The sequence below is a fragment of the Hippocampus comes genome, unplaced genomic scaffold, assembly GCF_001891065.2.
Source record: "Hippocampus comes isolate QL1 unplaced genomic scaffold, H_comes_QL1_v1.1 scaffold59, whole genome shotgun sequence".
Classification (NCBI taxonomy): Eukaryota; Metazoa; Chordata; class Actinopteri; order Syngnathiformes; family Syngnathidae; genus Hippocampus; species Hippocampus comes.
In genome coordinates, this window is record NW_017805406.1 from 1,393,788 (window position 1) to 1,414,282 (window position 20,495).

The following is a 20,495-nucleotide window of genomic DNA, read 5'->3' on the forward strand; positions in this document are numbered from 1 at the left end:
ATAGCGCCAATTCACAACAGAAGTTAGCTCAAGACGCTTGACAGATTGAGCAGGTTAAGAAACTCACTCCTCATAGATTATCTACAAATATTTGTATTAAACAAACCGAGCAAACACTTCGCTACAAAGGCAAGAAACGGGATCGGGGGGGTTTAGCAGCATGGGGAGGGACAAGCCAACAATGGACACAACAACAGCTGACAACAATAGTTTGAATATGACAGCAACGATGATGATACTGGTCCCTCGCAAAATACCACCGTCCTGGGACTCACTACTGCCGAAAACTGGCAGAGAGTTGACAGGAATGCAAAGTCAGAGTGACTCAGGAAATTACTCCAAAAACATTTTAAAATGGATTTTAAGATGTCGATAAAGTCATCATAATTTGGTGTTTGACTCTGTGTGAAATACATGTCGCGTATCAGCAAAACTGAATATCTGTGATCTGGTGGGCCATTTGTATGAGTATTGGGCCCGACACCTTCATTTGGGGGCTGACAAGAATCTTTCATTTCCTCTGAATCTGAAATTGTCAACATACCAAAGCGTTTACTGGTATGTGATTATTTTGCCTCTGCATATTTGGTTCTCTGTTTGGTAGAAGCTGACTTTTTTCAAATTGGATGTTGAGATCGACTTACACACTTGCGTTGACATTTCAAAAAAATGTCGCTGATGAAAAAAAGGCAGAAGAGTAATTATCTCTTTTTATTTTGTCAACAAATTGTATGGGGAGGGGGCAAGGGGAGGGGGGTGGACTATTTCATGCTTTTTGCTTGCCTTGTCTTGTCCATAGCGCTCACCACTACAACACATTTCTCACAGTGGCATATAAATCTTTAAACGTAACCTTGGGCTTTCTGTTTTTAGTTGTAGCATTGCAACGCGGTTCTGAGACCGCTAGATTCTATTAGGGTGCGTCTGCAAACACCATACTTGTTTGCAGCTTTGATTTATCTTTGTGGTCTTTAGATAGTGTGCCGTACTGTCTCTGTAGAAGCCACGTTTTAGATTTAGCGCAGGCCCGATGATTGTTAGATTGTTAAACATGTGTCCATCCTTCCGTTCTTAGGCCAGGGGGAGTCGATGGCCACCTTTAAAGGCAACGAGTACTTCAGCTACAACCTCTCTCAGACCCCCATCCAGAGCAGCTTGGATGAGATCACGCTGTCCTTCCGCACGCTGCAAAGGAACGGCCTGCTGCTTCATACGGGGAAGTCGGGAGATTACGTCAACCTGTCGCTGAGGGATGGAGCTCTATGGCTGGTCATCAACTTGGGCTCCGGTGCCTTCGAGGCCCTTGTGGAACCAGCCAGTGGAAAGTTCAATGACGACATCTGGCATGATGTCAGAGTGACCCGCAACCTCCGCCAGGTCTGTTGTACACCTTCACCTAGTTGCATTTTCAATGCGTTGGATGGGAAACAAAATGTCCTGGTCTCATGCTTGAACAGAAATCCCGCAACAGAGTAAAACAATGCGGAGAGATGAAATGAGATGAGTCATGGATGGTGTCGTGCAGGGTGCAGGGTGCGGTCTGCCTTTCGCCCAAAGTCAGCTGGGGTAGGATCCAGCTCTTTGAGACTCTGAACATGATAAATTGTGAGGAAGGGGATGGATCAGACATGTTGAGACTCACCCATTTGTGTTTTTTGTGTGTGTTGTGCCTTTTTACAACAAAAAATAAAACCACACAGAATCCGAGACCGCCTTGCACCGACGGATGGATTATGGCCTGTTAAAAATGGATTTGGCGACATATGGGCCATAATTCGCCCACTTCTGGTATTGAAAGATCTTAGGTAGGCTTCAGACCAGTAAAGGACTCTCGTGTATGGCCCCTTGTTGCAAGGTAGCCGCGATTCATGAAGTACAGTCCTTCGAACCCCTAAGGCCAGTGGGGAGAAATGCTATATGCTAGTCACACCCGCATTCAGGTCAATCACACGCACTTAATTTCAGTCTGTAACACTTGAGCCACATTCTTAAGAGGCTCAGGTAATTGTCACACCTTCAGGAAATATTTTAAGGTAATACAGTTCTCCATCAGTGAATATTCGAGCAAACAAGTGCCACTTCTAATGAATGTTAAATACGTGTTCCCGTGCTCGGCTAGAGATTACCAGCTCATACTAGGTCATTGCCCTCTTTCTCATGAAACAGATTGCTTTGGTTGGAATAATCAACATCTTGTGTTTTTTTTTAATGCACCACAAGATTTCTTTTTACATCCCTACCTGAAAACACAACAATATCCATCCTCTTCACATACAGTCTCTTGTCACCTCTGTTACCTTTAGAAAAATAATCGCCTCACATAGCAAGACGCGGTCTTGAAATTAATTTTTGTCTCTGTGGCGGATGATGCAACATTGCAGCAGTTCCAGAGAGGTCATGCAAGCAACAGCAGGGCTTGTATAATGAATACTGGCAATGCATGCCAAGTACAACTCAACCCTAAGGTTTCATATTCATTTGTACCGTCTAGAGGACAGGGCACGATGCTGAATCCTCCAACTAATTGATAGGATGTGTCTTTTACAGTCGATGTGACCCCATTTTTGGACCGTGGTCAGTCTATTCCCCTACCATACAACCTGATAAAACCCCATAAATTTCCTCCCCAAAAACTGCTAAGATCTAATGGTACACTCACACTAGCTAAACCATCCCGTGCTCAGACACATTTGGCACTATTTTTGTTGACAGCTGCACATGCGCACAGGGACAAGTCTAGTTTCCTGTTTTGGGGAATTTGGCAGACCACGTTTGGGCAGACCGATGGTGTTTTCTATTCCATGACCCCGCAGCACCTAACAATTCAGGTCTGGAGATTGCCCTGTCCAGCATCAGTGACTTCTCACCTCACAAATGAGGCTTGGGATGAATGGACACAAATTCATGTCATTTGCATCTTGGACGATGTTACGATGTCCTATCCGTGCTTTGCGACTATATTTGTTTATTATTCTATCTATCTATCTGTCTATCTGTCTGTCTATCTATCTATCTATCTATCTATCTATCTATCTATCTATCTATCTATCTATCTATCTATCTATCTATCTATCTATAAGATAAGAAAACCTTTATTTGTCCCACACTGAGGAAATTTGCAATATCTATCTCTGTACTGTATGTATATACAGTATTTATACCATATAGATATAGATATATAGATATATATATATATATCTATATATATATATATATATATATAGACACATTTTTTTTTCCTTTTACCTCAGATGTGCTTTTAAAACATCCGCAACGAAAAGGTCTCACTGCAGAATCCCTGTGATCATTTCCGCCACATTGAAACTTTATGGAATTGCGCCTGGCTGATAGCGCTTTATTCATTCCAGGGGAGACATTCAGAGAGGAAGAAATACGGTGTGCAAAATGAAGTGAGCGTTCACCTGCAGCATAATTTTACTAATCTTGGTCTAGTGACGTGAGGTGCATTTCAATGTCGGCGTGCAAAAGAAAGACTCCCGGTGTATCTAATTCATCGGCGGCAGTATATTATGAGCTTGGCCACGTGAATCACAATGTAAACTTGCATTCTCCTCCATACCGGTTGACTTCCCCAGACTTCCACAGGAGAAGAGATTCAATGCACACGGCGTCACTTATGCTTTCAGCCATGCACTTGATCCCTGTGTAAATTGCCTTCGCCTCAGATAAGTTACCTGCCTGACATGTAGATATGGAGAACTTTAACTCCTGGGAGAATGCCGGTGGAAACATTTTATTTGATCCGCCGTTGCATTTCAGGCAAGAATTCCTCCAATTATCGCCTCCCGCCCTCTCTTGTCTCTTCTGTGACTGCGGAGGACAAAATGACTTGATTTCTTTTCTGACCCTTATTAAGAACACTACTGCATAATGATGTGCATGCAAGCACAAGGCACATACTGTACTTTTACATAATATAATACAATAATGTGTTGTTATTTTTTCTGTGGTTTTAATCCGCTCAGTAACTTTTGTGTATCAACAACACTAAATATACAGTAATTTATGTGACCTGGTATAGCAGAATGAGTCAGAAGTCATCCACAAAGAAATCATTATAAACTGCCATTATGGCATGCGTGTGTGTCACTCACCGTAGCAAGCATAGTAGGTTGGGATAGGTTCAAGTTACCCCCGCAAGGAAAATAAATAGATGGGTGATTTTTGTTGTCTGTTTGATTCATATCATGGCATGCTTGGAATATTGCTGACTTTCACCATTACAGACAGTAACAAAGAATGCTATTTGTTTTGTGGAGCCTACTTGAGTGGTTGCAGCCCTTCAATATGTTGAAAAAAAAAAAATTATTTAGTTTTATATATAAAAGGGCACTGAAGTCAGCTGTCGACGGTGTGCAAAGATGCTTCAGTGGTTGCCAGGTATAAACAAGAGTGCCACATTTATCAATTTCGAGACATAAAAGCCTTTTATTTGATGTGCGCCATCAATCAAGCCAAAGCCGAGCCGACCCATTTTCAAAAAGTCAAAGCTAAAGATACTCAAGGTTTTACCACGAGATGGACAAAAAAAAAAAAAATCAATATGTGTCACCACAAGAGAATGGTCGACAGGACCATCACTACTTTGACTTTTATTCTGTAGCTTTCAATGTGAAGGGGGATATCTATGAAAAGACATCCCGTGTGAAATTGTGACCTCGTGGTATGTGTGTTGAGGAAGACCCGCTCGAACCGCTAAGTGTTGCTATCTTGTGAAATGTACCATGGCAAATGATTTTCTTGAAAAAAAGAAGAATGCAAAAGAAAATGCTTTTCAGGAGCTCAAAGAAGTTAAATTGTGATGCCCTGTTTTTCAAGAGGCCCTTCATCATGGCGGCGTCATCTAATCAAAATGATAATTATCCATGAAGAATTGTAAATCAGTCGCTGTAGATCATTAAACCTGAACAGTGCCAGACAGCTTTAATTCATATGGCTGCAGAATCTGCTTCCCTTTACACCATATAAAGGCTGCACTACTTTATAAACTCATAGTCTGCGTTTATAAAATGATTACACTTCCAGCGTGTTTTAAAGTTTGACCTTTCACAGGATGCATTCGTTGTTCCTATCGACGTTTCGAGTTGTAATTGTTTTAATTTTTTGTCAAGTGGCGGGAATGGTTTCCATTTGTGACGAACCTCATGTTACCGGTGGGCTTATTGTCATGGCAACAAGCATATCCTTCTTTTCCCTTACTGCACAGTTTTACAATTCATCTCCTCTGTCTCCTGTGATGTGACTGATACGATGAGATTTTTTTTTTCCCTCTCTGCCAGTGGGCAAAAGCACTAATTAAGCTCACCATTTCAGTATTCTTAAACCCAAATTAATTGAGTTTTCCAACTTGGGCAGCATCCACATTGCTTTCGGTGCCAAACTGCCATTTGAAGAAACCTTTGTGGTGTACTGACTTTACTGCCATCAGAAACGGGAATCAGCAGAGATTAGTGACGCTATCAAGGCTGGTTTTTTTTTTTTTCTGTAATGGCTTCCTAGATCTAAAAGTAAGCCATTATCAGGCAAAGAACCATGTGAATTCTCCCAGCCAGTGAAGAAAACACATCGGCGCTGAATAATGCATATTACAATTAGAAAGATAAGAAAACTGAGTTGGAGATTTAATAAATGTTTTAAGTGTTTGGAATGATAATGGTAGCAAAGAAAGAACATGCATAGTACGTAAACATTCATCCCTCCATTTTATGTGAAAAATCGTTTTTATACGGGGGCGGCAGGGGTCAACTGATTAGCGCGTCCACGGAGGTCCAGGATTTGATTCTGGGCTGCGGCAGGCCTTACTGCGTGGAGTTCGCATGTTTTCCCTGTTCCTGCGTGGGTTTTCCCCAGGTACTCCGGTTTCCTCCCACATTCCAAAAACATGCATTTTAGATTAATGGAACACTCTAAATTGTCCCTAGGTGTGACTGTGTGTGCGAATGGTTGTTTGTCTATGCGTGCCCTGCGATTGGCTGGCAACCAATTGAAGGTGTACCCCGCCTACTGCCCGATGACAGCTGGGATAGGCTCCAGCACGCCCGCTACCCTCGTGAGGATAAGCAACTCGGCTCGGATAATGGATTGTTTTTTTTTTATACATGTATATGGTCACTCTATTGTGAATTTTCACCCATTGCAGAGGGTCTGGAATGTATGAAAAAGAGGGCTTCACTCCATTTCAAGTGCCCCCTTCTCTAAAAGTGAACGAAGCATCAAGTTATGTTCACCGTTCTTCAAAATCGTTTTGTTGTCCTTCCAGGTAACAATCTTGGTGGACGGGATCCTGACCACAACGGGTTACACCCAAGAGGACTACACCATGCTGGGCTCTGACGACCTCTTCTACATCGGAGGCAGCGTGGACACAGCTGAGCTGCCGGGCTCGCCAGTCAGCAACAACTTCATGGGCTGCCTTAAAGACGTGAGTCTTGCTCGACCCTTGCGCACCACCCGAAATACTATCCTGCCCTTTTTAGATGACACCTCCCCCTTCCTGGACGCCAACGGCATGCTACATCATTCGAAAGCCAGCCTTCATATTCATATTGACTGTATTGTTGGAGGGTGTTTCAAGGAGAAGCATTTCACATTTAGAGGCTGCACCATGTGTGTTTCTAGAGTCCTGTGGGAATGCTTTACACACACTGACAGAGAGAGAGAGAGAGAGAGAGAGAGATGCATCAATACAGTATACATAAGTAATGTATCCACCTTCTTCTGTTCACTCCTAGATCTCCTCTCTGGGCTCGTCCTCATTTTTAATCTTTCCATAAAGCCGCGGCCTGCACCTGTCACCTTGATTATCTCCACGGAGCACGTTAACATCGTGTACTTGTGCATTAGATTTATGTCAGGTGTAAAGCGCCACATGATCTTTTAATGCCCACTTTCAGCGGCGCCGTACAAATTTTTAACGGGAAGCGCAGTCGCGTAAAAAAAAAAAAAAAAAAAAATCGAAGGAGCCAACATTTGTAAGGGAAGGAAAAGCACCACAAATTTTTAACGGGAAGCGCAGTCGCGTAAAAAAAAAAAAAAAAAAAATCGAATGAGACCACATTTGTAAGTGAAGGAGAAGCATCAACTCCCAATTCAAATCAGTGAATGCACATTCTATTCAGATCCCTTTTTTGCCAACATGGCAATAAAGTTTTTGGGGGTTTTTTTGACACCGTCCTCACTTCCCAGCGAATCATTCTGCCTAAAACAAACAGCTAATCCGAATTATAGGCCGCACAGAATTCACCCAGTAAATAAAGTGGAGAGACTAAAAACGAGCAACAGCGTATTTGACTGAGAGCTTGGCAGATATTCATGTTGTATTGTTAAAATCAGACTGGAGGCTTATTATGTGCCAAAGCTAGCGCAAAGCTTTATAGCTGTGAGAGATTTGACTCGTTTTGTGTACGTTTTCCTATTCAAAAAAATACAAATAAAAAAAAAAAATAGAAGCAGCAGCATAGTTTGGCGCCACTTTATTCGTTTGGCGAATCAAGTCAAATATTGGCAGCAACTTTAATTGACAAAACCTCATGCCAGCTAATACTGAGCTAGCACTGTGCACTCCCAGCCATTTGCCACAATGGGCCCGATACACTCAAAAACCTGCGTAAACTCTTAACGACTGTTGACCAGTTGACTTGAGTGCTCTGCATGGACGTTTAAAGCCAGAACTTCACTCATCGCTACTCTCACGTTTTGAGTATCTCATTCAATTCATCCGTCTGTAGAAACGTCCGGCCATCACGGTGACGCAGTTTTCATTTGCTTGTATTTGTTTCCTTGCCTGTCCGACATGAAACTGCTCCGCGGCGCCCAAAAAAAGCTTTAGGACTGCTGAAGTGTGCTTTAAAAAATATATATCGGTGACTCCTTCGATTAATCGACATCGACTTGACTTTCATCGCATTGTAACAAAAAAAAATCTTGAGTCGCTCAACTCCTCCGACTGAGTCATGCCTGCATTCTGCTGCATCATGCTGCTATCTAAGCTGACTAGAATGAGAACATTTACGATGACTAACTCGTCAATGTCTTTCTGTTTAATGAGATCAGGAAATATGGTTGACCCGACAGCGGTCAGCGCTATTCACTTTAAATATCAGTTAAATAGCTACAAGACAGGGGCCACATATTCGAAACCGTCTCGTTCACCGCTGCACACTATTAATGATAAAAATACTCTTAAATGAACCTCTCTCGTGTCTCAAACTAAGCGTTGTCACTTTTGCAAATGCTGGTTGTTGATACGGCGCAGCTAATTCGGGTGTGCCTAATTAAATGTCCCATGAATGCGCGCTATTCCTCCTTTAAAATTCTTCAGCTTCTCCCTAATGCCAATTTAATAGCGCAAGTCTGATTTGCTACAATTCAAATGCTGGCATCGTTTTCAAATGAGGGTATAACATCTCATTTTCAAGCGCAGGCGCTAGATGATTTGCTCCCCGTATTTACTCTGCGGCGTGAAGGCGCTGAAATGAAGATGAGATGTTATTTATGGGCAGGTTATTGTGCCGGCATTACTGCAACCTCCGCTTTGTGGGCGGCATGGCTGGTGGTGGTGTTCGGGGGCCCGCGCTGCTGATGTGCCAAAGTAGAACGTATTGAAGGCACGCTGGCAGGATGCGATGTGCACCACAGCCGTGAAGATGGGATGACAAACAGGAATGGTGGAATGGTGGTGGGGAAGGAAGGATGGGAGGGGGCACTAATGAGGCCGAGTGGTGGACGAGGCAAAGCTGATCAAATGGGATCAGCCCGCCAGGAAACGCTGAGGCGAGGTTCAGAGACGGGTCAGTCCAGCCCGCAGCTTTGCAAGTAGACCGATAGGGCTGCGTGCTGTGAGCAGAGAATCGACACATTTACATCCTTTCTTAATCCCGGTGGGAACTAAAGGTAAAGCGCAGACACAAATGTTGTTGTACAAATCCACGGAGGACATTGATTTCGGCGGGGATAAATATCTCGGGTCATCGAAAAGACAGAGCAATGTCCCACGATGGATGTCTTTGGAGATGATAATAGAGGCCATCGGGTTCATCTCCTCCAAGGGAAAATAAACGCCACTTGGAGACAAATGCGTCAAGAAAAGCACCGAGCAAATGCAGACGCATTTATCTGCTAGGTCACCATCTGAGAGGGCAATGCTACACCAGGAGAATCCAACATTGCGTCATTAGCCTCCATTTATCTCATGTTTCAACCTTTAAAGGATATTTGTTGCCAAATATCCTTCTGGTCCGAATAATCAGATTCAGCTTTTGCCTCCCAATAACAGCTCTAAAAAAAAAAAAAATCAAAATCACTATGAATAATTGACATAATTGATTTAATTGTGTACTTGAATGCAGCCAAAAGGTCTGACATTTTTTTCTTCTTTTTTGGTCATGGAGTGACACATTTGATTCGGTGGCCTGTTAATGGCATCCTTTCCACTTTCCACCCACTGGTTGAGCGCATAATTTTCTCCGCCGCACACGATCATATTTCAACTCTAATACACTTTAGTCACCGGTACGGTAGTTTATTTGTATAACAATGCATAATTTGCCATGACTGACTGTTCTCATGAGAATTTAGTGGAACTTTTGTTCAGAATATAATGCGGTTGACGCAAAGAGAAAATGACTTTCGGCATCTATAAATGAACGTTGATACTATCGAACCATTTTGGCTTCTGCGTCTAGCGACTCGTCTAGTAGACTCGTGGTTAGCATGTGTGCCTCACAGTCCAGAGGTCCCCGGGTTCAAGTCCAGGGTCAGCTGGGCTCGGCTACATTTCATCTGGGACCCTAATCAGGAAATGATTAAACTGACAAGCTTCTGGCAGCTTTCCGCAGAACTACTTAATAATTTAGTCAGATTTGTTAGCATAATACTTTCCAATTTTTTCACTTTTATTGAGATTAAAAAATAATAATTATTAATATTCTCTCTCTCGGTCATATAATGGAAACTATGCCATTCGAGGGTTTGAATTTTTGCCAAGCTTACAAAGCTTCTAAATATTGGACAATTATTTTTTCGGAGTAACATTTCAGCCTAGTTTATTGACATTGTAAGGTAAAAGAAGCACACATAATAGCTGTTGTCAATGCCTGCGACATATACTTCAAATTGTATGCACCTTGAAACAGAACTGTCAAGAGCCGATACATACGGTGTTTCGACACCAGGGCTGACTTTGACATTGACTTGACCTTGCGTGTATGTCGCAACCTTTTACTTCGGTTGAAATTCTAATAGTAAGACCGATTTTAATAGTAAGACTGACCCGGAGCTGCTCTAGTGATAAATGACCGATGTGTTCTCATTAAAAAAAAAAAAAAAAGAAGTTCGGCTTTCACTCTTTTTCAAATGGTCAGTTTCACCATCTGATTTCAGTGCTTAATTAGTCACAGCGAAGCAGTGCGAAGTGTGATATTGGCTCATATCCCCTTTGAGCCGGCCTGTAAGTCCTGTGTGCAGTGTGGTGTGTCACCTCCGGCGCTGACTGGTGGCACAGTGATGTGGCAGATAACACATCGGGCTGCGGGTGAAATGAGACAAGCTTTATTTTCTTTTTTTGTGTCCTGCTGTGCATATTGATGAGGGCAAACCACAATAGAATAACAACATGAGGGGAAGTCATACAGATGCCGTTGAAGTAATGCGCACTTTCATCGGGAATATGTTATTAAATTGACTTGAATTTGACTCACATCACAGTGTATTTGGGAATATATTGGTATGCTGTCAGTACTTGTTCAGAGTATGAATAAAGATAAATTTGTGGTTGGCACATTTGAGTACATCAGCTACGTTCTTGCGCATGAGCTCCACCATGCTTTTACATGCTTGCACTGTATTTGTTTAGTGCATGTTGAATTGTGACGATCCTCGTGGGTAATTCCTGCTACCTTCTGCAGTGACCAGACTTGGTCACTCTGCCTTAACAACCCATTTACTCCCCAGTTAAAGTTAACTGTCAACCTAAACAGAAAACAAAGCCAATTTCATTGAACAATGCAATTGTGCAAAATGCCCCGACAGACAGCTTCGCGAACAGCGTCGATGTTGCGACGCCTTGCGTCTTGAAGCAACAGATGTTTGAGCACAGTTGGTACATCAACACAGAAGAGATCACATTTCTCATCTGCATATATTCTTTATCATCTGTGAAGAGACCATTGTTACTGCACCTTACTGACTCAATTCGTTGTGAAACTCTTATTTGTTTGCGTCTGTATGTCTGTATTCTGTTGTTCCGTAGTGGGCAAGATGGGCACTGCAGAAGGAGCACAATTTTCGGCAGGAATTACTCAAGGGCATTCACAGTCATTTCAATAGGGCAAGATGATTTGAGATACACGGTAACAAAAAATATATATATATATATATATATATATATATATGTAATTATTGAGGGCCAAAGCAGTCATTTAAATTGAAACAAATTTCAAATCAAAATTTGCTGAATTTTTAAGATGGTGGACAACAGTTCTGTAAACACTTATTCCTTTTAGCAAAACGTCATTTTATTTTAGCCCTTGAAATTTCAGCCAATTTTTTTGTTGTTGTTGTTTTGTTTTGTTTTTTTTGTTTACAGTGAAAGCATGGTCTCGAACAAGTTAAGTCAAGCAAGGCACCACTGTAGATGCTTTTTTGTGACATTTTTTTGTTTGGTGTTATGGGATTTTTGTAGCATAAAATGATGTGCCTTGGCTCAATAAATGTTGGCAAAGACTGCACTATACTGTGTAATGTAAGTAGTGCCTCGATTGACCTATCGGATTTTTCTTATTGCTTGGTTTTGGTTTCGCTTTGAGCGAGGTAAAAATACAGTTTGCATGCGATCCTTGTGATTATAGGCTTGCGTGTGTTGCTTTCATGGCTTCATTTATTAATGAGTCATATCCCAACTTTTGGGCTGGGCAAATTGCCTTGCGCAGCTGTCACCTCAGCGCGGCATTTCTTTCATTTATCAGGTGGTCTACAAGAATAATGAATTCCGACTGGAGCTGTCACGGCTGGCTGAGCAGCAGGACCCAAAAATAAGTATCCATGGCGACTTGACGTTCAGCTGCGAGAGCGTGGAGGCCCTGGAGCCGGTCACCTTTGACACGCCGTCTGCCTACCTGACACTGCCCAGGTGGAACACAAAAAAGACAGGCACCATATCGCTGGACTTTCGCACCACGGAGCCCAGTGGTCTGCTGCTGTTCAGCCACGGCAGCCTGCTGGGGGCGGCGCCTGAGAGCAAACCCCGGGCCGACTTTTTTGCCATCGAGCTGCTGGATGGTTTCCTCTACCTGGTCATGGACATGGGCTCCGGCAGCATCAAAATGAAAGCCAGCAGCAAGCGGCTTGATGATGGCCAGTGGTGCCATGTGGATTTTCAAAGAAAAGGGCGCAATGGTAAGGGCAAAAATAAATAAATAAAAAATACAAATAATAATAATGTGGATGTGAGGAGGCAGGGGAAGCTCTCTGTCTGCTTCTGTTACTGTGTTTCTCTGCTCTTAGCGGGCCACATACAAAGATTTCCAAGCTGTGAAGTCACCATATGCCAGCTCGGATACAGTCACCGCGCCGTGCCCTTGCCATTTTTTTCAACACTGCAGTGAAACGTGCATGCATATGCAGTGGGATTTTTAATTACGCTGATATTTTTAGCCGCCATCATCTATGCGGAACATTTTTTTTTTTTTTCCTTTGTGAAATCATTTCACAAATTGCCAATTTAACAGTTGCCCATATTGAACGGGATTGTGCTGTTGGTACATTCCCTATCATGTCTTATTAGTATATCACAAAGTTATTTCCTACATACAACATCAGGACACCTGCAGGAATCGAATTAGATCCAATCCAAAGTAGCCAAAAGTGTGTATCCACACACACAAGGTTTTCTCAATTTCAGCCTTTCGGGTGACATTTGACGGAGAGATTAGTTATTTTCCGATGCCCAAACAGGCTCAGATCATGATGGAACTCAGTTTGACATGATAACTTGATGCCAGCTGAACCAGCATCCGCATAGGAAATGTTATTTAAATCGAATGCGATTGGGTGGAGTCAATGTTTCTTGTTTGTGGATGTGCGGCCTGTCGTCAAAAATCAATGTCAATCTCCTTGAATGAATCCCAACTCAGGATGAAAATGTACTCTTCCTGGCATGGGTAATAAGGTAACCCTGTAAAAAGTGAGTCTCAACAGCAAAAATACTGCCCATTGCTCTCACACAGCGGTGATTCCCGACATATGGCGTGGCATTGAGAGTTCATCTGGTGTACCGCTGGGTATTATTATTTCACTTAATTAGGGTGAAAATTTTTATTTACTGTCAATAATTTCTTTGTTCATCTATCTAGACCAGCAACATGTAGTGACGGGCTTCCACTGTCTCCAGTATCTTGTTTTTTATATGTCACATGATCCATTTATTCCTTCCTGTTTCCAATTCAGTCCAAAGCTATCGCTACAGATTCTTCACATCCAACAACACAATTCAATGTGATGCCTCTTGAGGCCTGGCGGAACAGTTTCTTTATTTACACTTGAGAAAAAAAAGAGCAAAGACGAGTGCCCGCTTCCTCAATCCCACGTTTCTTCCTTGCGTGGCGCAGCCCACACACACCTGTCGTTATTTCCCTCATGTAAAACGTTGCATAAGTGCACGTTGACTCACTCGCTGTGCTTCCGTCCGTCCCCGCAGGCTTTATTTCGGTAAACAGCAAAAGCATCCCGTTTTCGGCCAACGAGGGCAGCGAGATCCTTGACCTCGACGGGGACATGTATCTGGGCGGTCTTCCCGACGACCGCCATGGTCTCATCCTCCCTCCGGAGGTGTGGAGCGCCTCTCTGGGCCTGGGCTACGTGGGCTGCGTGCGGGACCTCTTCATTGACGGCCAGAGTCGCAACCTGTGGAGGCTGAGCGAGGTTCAGGGCGCCGTCGGTGTCAGCAGCCTGTGCACCAGGGAGACTCATGTGAGGTGCGGCCGAGACACGTGTGCCAACGGGGGCCACTGCAAGGAGGGCTGGAACCGACACATTTGCGACTGTAATGGCACCGGCTACCTGGGGCCCAACTGTGAGAAAGGTATGAGCCTCAGGCAGGGAATGGATAGATGAATAAGTGAGCAAAAAAAAAATAAATAAATACCACTGCAAAGCTTTTCGCGCACTGTGAACCGTATTTTATTCAGCACCCGGCTGGAAAGTGACATGAAATAAATATGCGCAGAAAAAAAAAAAAAAAAAGCTCATCCCTTACACCCAGACCTCTCAAAGAGTAATACATTTCCACTAACGGTGAAACAATCTATATCCCGGTAATGAGCCCCATAACTCACTTGATTTCTGGTCAGTTGATCATGTGGAAGAGGCGAGTGGTGGCCAAGTGGTGAGCCTGCCTTCCTCACATCTCTGTGGTTCCTATTTTTTTTTTTGTCTGGTGAGCCGATCTTCACCTATTTGCTGTGGTGGTGGGGGTGTGGGAGGACATCAACTCACATTTTTTTATGCACTCTAAGAGCTCCAAGATGACAATGAAGCCTTGGAGAGGTGTGAAGGAAAAATGTTTGAGTTGATTCATCTTTGTAGCTACATTATGTCAGGGATGAGCTAAGTTTAGCCTGGGTTGTTAGTTGGAGGTACAGAGAGTCTTGGCCACATGCATTTTTTTTTTTTTTTTTAATCAAGTTGTAAGTCATTTATTTTTAAGGATGAGTTTGACATGATATTCATGTTTTGGAATAACAGTTTGTGGTATAGCTATGTTTATGTATGTGGATATATATATATATATATATATATATTTTTTTTTAATTGCATTCGACATTAATTTTAATTGCAAAGTTAACACCAGGTTTTCTGGATCGGAACTTGTCAAGCCCCAATCAATGGACTGAATGCCTCTCTGATAGCTACAATGCACCTCCCTAATCCATATACTCCATTATAGTCTATAAGTAAATCAGCATGCACGACGCAGTCCAGGCGACGGAAAAAAAGACAGATTCTAGGCATCACAGCCATTTATTGTACAAGCAAATAGCAGTGACGTGCCAGTCGGAGAAAAGTGTGTTCACAAATGATCAGTATCAGGATGTTGCCAGGACTGCGATTGTTATTTTCGGGGAGCAGCGTCGCTGCAAGAATCACTTTTCATTCGCATGCAGATAGTTTTCTCACAAGAGAGGTTCAATGACAGCGAGTCGTATTGTGGCATGGATGGAAAATCTCTCCCACTCGCTCCGTCACCTTGTGTCGCTTGGAATGTGTCATAAATCGGATTTGGTGCCGCATTAGCAGCCACCGTTTTACAAAAAATGCTCTAGGCTTTTTCTGCCATCTGCTGCATAAAATGAAAACTGCAACGTCCAATTTAGATCACGGAGTGACACGGATCAGGGTTCGTGCGAGTGCTGGAAATATGAATATTATAAATTCATGTTTTATTTTAGGGGTTGAAAAGTGCAAAATAAATGCTTTCCCTGCAGCGAGGAAGCCTAATTCGGTAACGTGTAGAACAGCTCGGCTGAATGATTTCTCCCAGCCAATCAGCAAAAATGATAAATAAGTGAAGTACTCTGCCATGAAATATGTATTTGAGAATATATATATATAATTTCAGGGCAGCACAGTGGTTTAAGAGTTGTGATCTCCACTGCACAGACGCCACGGTGGTGAGCTACGACGGCAGCATGTACCTGAAGGTGATGCTTCAGAGGACGCTGCACACGGAGGCCGAGGACGTGTCCCTGCGTTTCATGTCCCAGAGGGCCTTTGGGCTGCTGGTGGCCACCACGTCTCAGCAGTCAGCGGACACCCTGCGCGTGGAGCTGGACGCGGGCCGACTCAAGCTGACGGTCAACTTGGGTAATGCCGCGTCAGCAGATACGCCAGCAGATAATGTCTAGGCTGACCTTTTTGCAGGAAGAGTCACTGAGCCAGTGATCTCTTGATATTAGTCTGCCTTCACTCTCTCCCATACCATCCTGGTACTGTACAACCGCTGTTGCTTTTAAAGAGATGCACGTCCCTTGATTCGCTTGTTTTAGATTTACTTCAATTCAAACCAAACATTTCTTTGGGAGTAACTGTTGATAGAAATCACTGTTTTCATAACTTAATCTAAAAACTAGCAGCTAGACGTCACTTAATCTCAGTTGCTTGAACAACAAAAGATGAGTTCTGGGCATCTTCCTTTGGACACTGCGTTCATATTTTAGCCAACCGGGAGGTGGGCGCATCCGAAGGGGTTCCTGTTAGGACTGAAAAATTGCACTTGCGTGAAGGCAAAGATATGATGTCACCGCGATGAGAGCCCGAGGGGGAAAACAACTGAGGATTTTCATGCTGGTTCATACATCAAAGCCTGCCTTGGCAAATCTCAGATAGCATGCCCAACTCGTGTCTGTGGGTAGGACTGGCAGCGGAGCGTTCTGATTGGATGGTTAGCTTTTAGACGATTCTGTGACATCATCAGTGCATTCTTTCATTTTATGTCCATAGGATTAGGTCGAAGGTTGGGGCCGAGCAATTGTAACAAAAAGATCAACAATCTATGTTTTATTATTTCAAAATTATTCTGATTAATAATAATAATAATTGCCCTGCGAGTGATTGTTTGCTTATTCTAGAAGTGTAAAACCTCTATCTCCTCGGTTGATTTTGATATGTAGCATTTGTGACGCCGGTCCTGGAACATTTCTGACACCCTTCATGTATAAAGCATGGGCTGTCCCCATAAAGTCAATCTAAATAATATAACATATCAACACGGGGAACATGTTGAGACGAAAGCACTTCTAATGTTGTGAATAAGGATTGCGATTGTAGTTAATTGTTTAACATAAGGGATTGTTGCCTTTTTAAGCAACGGTGGTCTTTTCTCTTTCTGTCTCTCGCTTCTGTCTCTCGGTTCATGCAGTGGTCAGGTCCCACCCGACCGGCTGTCTCTCAGCTCTTTCAGCCCTTCAATGGCTTGTCTGCAGTTCAAGGAGAAGGCAGTCAGAGACCACATTCATCACAACGCTCACACATAACACTTGGAAGCACGCATGCGACCATTTTACAACACGGCCCCTCACTGGGGCCTGTCTCGTTTGGAGTCACTTCATTGAGGTCGGGGGGTGTCAACGATGTACACGCACACAAAACATATATACACACGCGCACACACACACAGACAGTGCACACAAAGTGAAACACTGTGGTCTCCGGCTTTCTGCATCCACTGCTCTGTGATGGTTGACAGCTCGAGAGCACTCCTCAGCCACGTGATGTCACATAGTCATGCGCTCCGGCTGCAATGACTTCATAATTCACAGCATGCAAAAATTAGTGAGTGGGTCTATTTCCAGCCCAACGCTGGGGGGAGTATATATCGTATTTAGAAGGCTGTGCTTCTAGGCTCGGGCAAATGGCAGGTGACTTTTTTTTTTTTTTTTGGACAAATGAATCGTGGCTGTGGATTGTGCAAATCGCCTCTTTCCTCGGCATTTAATGTGCAAAATGCATCTCCACCATGCAGCCCTGCACAACAAGCAAGGAGACATCTCAGTTCACTGGAGTGCCAGAGGAAATCAAGGAGGAGCTCAGTCTGCCTGATTTAAAAAATAATAATAATAATGATAATAATAACTAAGACCATTAATATGGGCAATATCAAAATAACTAAGACCATTAATATGGGCAATATCAACTATGACAAAGACCTTTGAAATGCCCTGGAAAAATATGGCAAAATTAGTCACATCTCCACAATTTAATAAGATTCAAAGCAAGAGAGTTTTTGATTGATAGAAAGATTCATTGATTGATTGAAACAGCTCTTGTGTTGGCTCTCATTGTGTCGTGTAAGTGTACTTAATGAATTGCCCCTTGAGTCTATGTGAAGGACGGGTCAATATTAAACCACATGACACCGCAAAGGGCAACACGCAGCTTCCCTGTTAACTCGAGGCGGCAACGGAGACTTTCATCTGGTTCTGATTGAGGCTTTTTTTTATCCACCCCATACATTGTGTTCGCCAAGATGTACACGTTCTCCACTGCAGCACACACCAAAGCAGGCATCGTCATGGTAACTGCAATTCACTCGCCCGATGCTGAATCTAAGTCGCCCGTGCACTCACGCAGCCCCGGCTGGACTTCTTTTTCCACGCCGACTACAGAGCTCATTGATTGACTCCATTCTATGGCCAGCACACGCTGAGATGTTTCCTTTCACTCACGGTTCGCCCCTCTTAATGCCGTTTGCACAGCGGGGAGGAAAGTGGCGCTTTGACTCTCGAGGCTGTCCCCGGATGGTGGGCTCTGAGAAGCACTGACGTGTCTGCAGAATGTACCTTGAAGGATGTGAAATATTCTCTCCCCTCTTTTTTTTTCCCCTTCTTTTAATCTCACCATCTCACTCTCTCTCTCACCAGATTGTATCAGGATAGACTGTAATCTCAGTAAGTGTCTCCTACCATTATCTATTATTGTGATTGAATAGAAAAAAAACATGCACTTTGATGTATTCATACGGCTCACCGCTGTCACATAAAGCAAACATTATTATTGTGTCCGGCAGTATATTCTGCTCACGATCGGGTGTACTGTATATAGAAGGTAGGCAGTTGCACTTGCACAGTAAAAAAAAAAAAAAAAAGTATGAGGGCTATGCCCCCAAAAAAATAATAATTTGAGAAAAGATCATGATGAGTGACATCCAACAATGTTTATTTTTCTAGTTACTTTGCATTGGTGTTAAACTGCACTGCATCTTACTGTAAAGTATCACAATTATTTGAAACATCTCTTCATATTTGGGGTAAGTAGATGAAGGTCATTTGTGATATAAAATGTTTGAAAACAGTTGATCATAGGATACATTTATTCACCAAAAAAATAAATTATGCATTTTAATTAACCAATTTTAGGCAACAGATTTGACAGGACTTTTGTTCATGTGCCGTTAAAAGCTAGCAGTTAGCAGCTCCGCGCACTACAATACTCCATACATTAAAATGTTACATTTATTCAGACCTATGAGGGAAGAACAACAGAATTTTATTTTTCCATCAATCCAAAATCATTTCTTTCTGGTTTTAGTGTGCGGGTGCACCTCATGATGTGCCTGTTTGTGTCGTTGTGTTGCATTCCTCTAAATTTGGGTGCCGTTGAAAAGTATTTGCCTTTAAATTCTTCTCTTTTTGCATATTGTTGCCCCATATAAATGTTTAAGATTATCTAACACATCAGCCAAAGATAACCCAAGTGAGCAATAACATGCACTCTTTAAATTGTATTTTTTATTTATTTATTATTTATTTTTACTGAGGCGAAAAACAATATTCAAAGCTACTGGGCCCAATGAATGGTTTTTATTTTCCTTCTTTTCCACCGCACTGTATATTTCTCCTGTGGCTCCTCAATGCAGTCTAACAAGCACCGTCATCGAATCGAGCCACATTTTGGCACTTGATGCAGCCCTGTGGCTAATTAGTTCTCCATTACTGATGCCTGCCGATAATCGCTGCAGTAAACAGCATTTATCTTTGGTGAGACAAAAGCGCGACTCATCCGCGGTTTAGACGTGCAGCCATGTCACTAATCCCACTTGAGCGGTGGAGCGAAGATTATTTTTTTTTTCTTTGCTCTGCTATCCGATCGATAGATGAGTATATGAGACAAATTTATCAGGAGGATCAGGAAGGGAGATAGCGGTGCTTGCCAGCTGCCAAGTCGTACCCGTTAGAGTGAGTGGGTTGTTTTTTTTTTTTTTGGTGGGGGGAGGGGGCGGTCTACTTATAGCTGCTTAAATCATCGCAGAAGCCTATTATGCAAATCCGAATGAATCGCTGTTTAAATCTAGCCAGTCACCCTGCATCACCAGAAACTCATTAGCCTGCTTTAATGCACGATGATGCTAGAAACGGCTGCCTGTTTCATCACCAGTATTAATTGTTAAAGACAATGTGACGTGCAGGGGGAGGGGGACTACAGAATCGGTGAAACTGAAGAGAAACTACGGACAAAACTAATTCCATTTATCATAGTCTCTGTCTGTAAAAAAAAAAAAAAAAAGAACTTAGTGAAAATTGGCTTGCGGCTCGAGTATGAAAAGAAACACTGTTGGAATATTTAATGAGAATACCTGAGAGACATTTACTTTAATTTGATCGGCTAGACTACACCTTAAAAAAAAAAAAGAAAAGAGATAAAAGCAAGGATCTACGGCAGGGGTCCCCAACCTTTTTTGCCCCACGGACCGGTTTAAGTCAGACATTATTTTCAGGGACCGGCATTTAAGGTGTGGCGGAATTAATACAACAAAATAATATGGTATGAGCTGCATGAAAACTGTGGTGTTTTCGAAATATAATAATAAACACAAGGAACGTCTAATCTGGTCGCAACACTCTTATCGCTCTGGTAATGTTTAATGCCTTCAAAATACGATACAACGCAAATTCAAAGTGCATGAAAATGACGACTCACCACAG

At 42.8% G+C, this 20,495-nt stretch overlaps 1 protein-coding gene across 12 annotated transcripts in view; it reads left to right on the top strand.

The window, feature by feature from the left end:
• LOC109517839 (neurexin-2-like) overlaps positions 1 to 20,495 on the top strand; it is a 125,478-nt gene that overhangs the window by 48,402 nt on the left and 56,581 nt on the right. For 9 of the 12 annotated variants that reach the window (XM_019873241.1, XM_019873239.1, XM_019873248.1 and 6 more), the window contains 6 exons: positions 1,076 to 1,377; positions 6,281 to 6,442; positions 11,985 to 12,414; positions 13,715 to 14,098; positions 15,676 to 15,879; positions 18,435 to 18,461. In XM_019873241.1, the coding sequence (XP_019728800.1) occupies positions 1,076 to 1,377; positions 6,281 to 6,442; positions 11,985 to 12,414; positions 13,715 to 14,098; positions 15,676 to 15,879; positions 18,435 to 18,461 (1,509 nt within the window). The remainder of the gene's footprint in view (positions 1 to 1,075; positions 1,378 to 6,280; positions 6,443 to 11,984; positions 12,415 to 13,714; positions 14,099 to 15,675; positions 15,880 to 18,434; positions 18,462 to 20,495) is intronic. The other 3 variants (XM_019873245.1, XM_019873249.1, XM_019873250.1) reach the window with 1 other exon arrangement.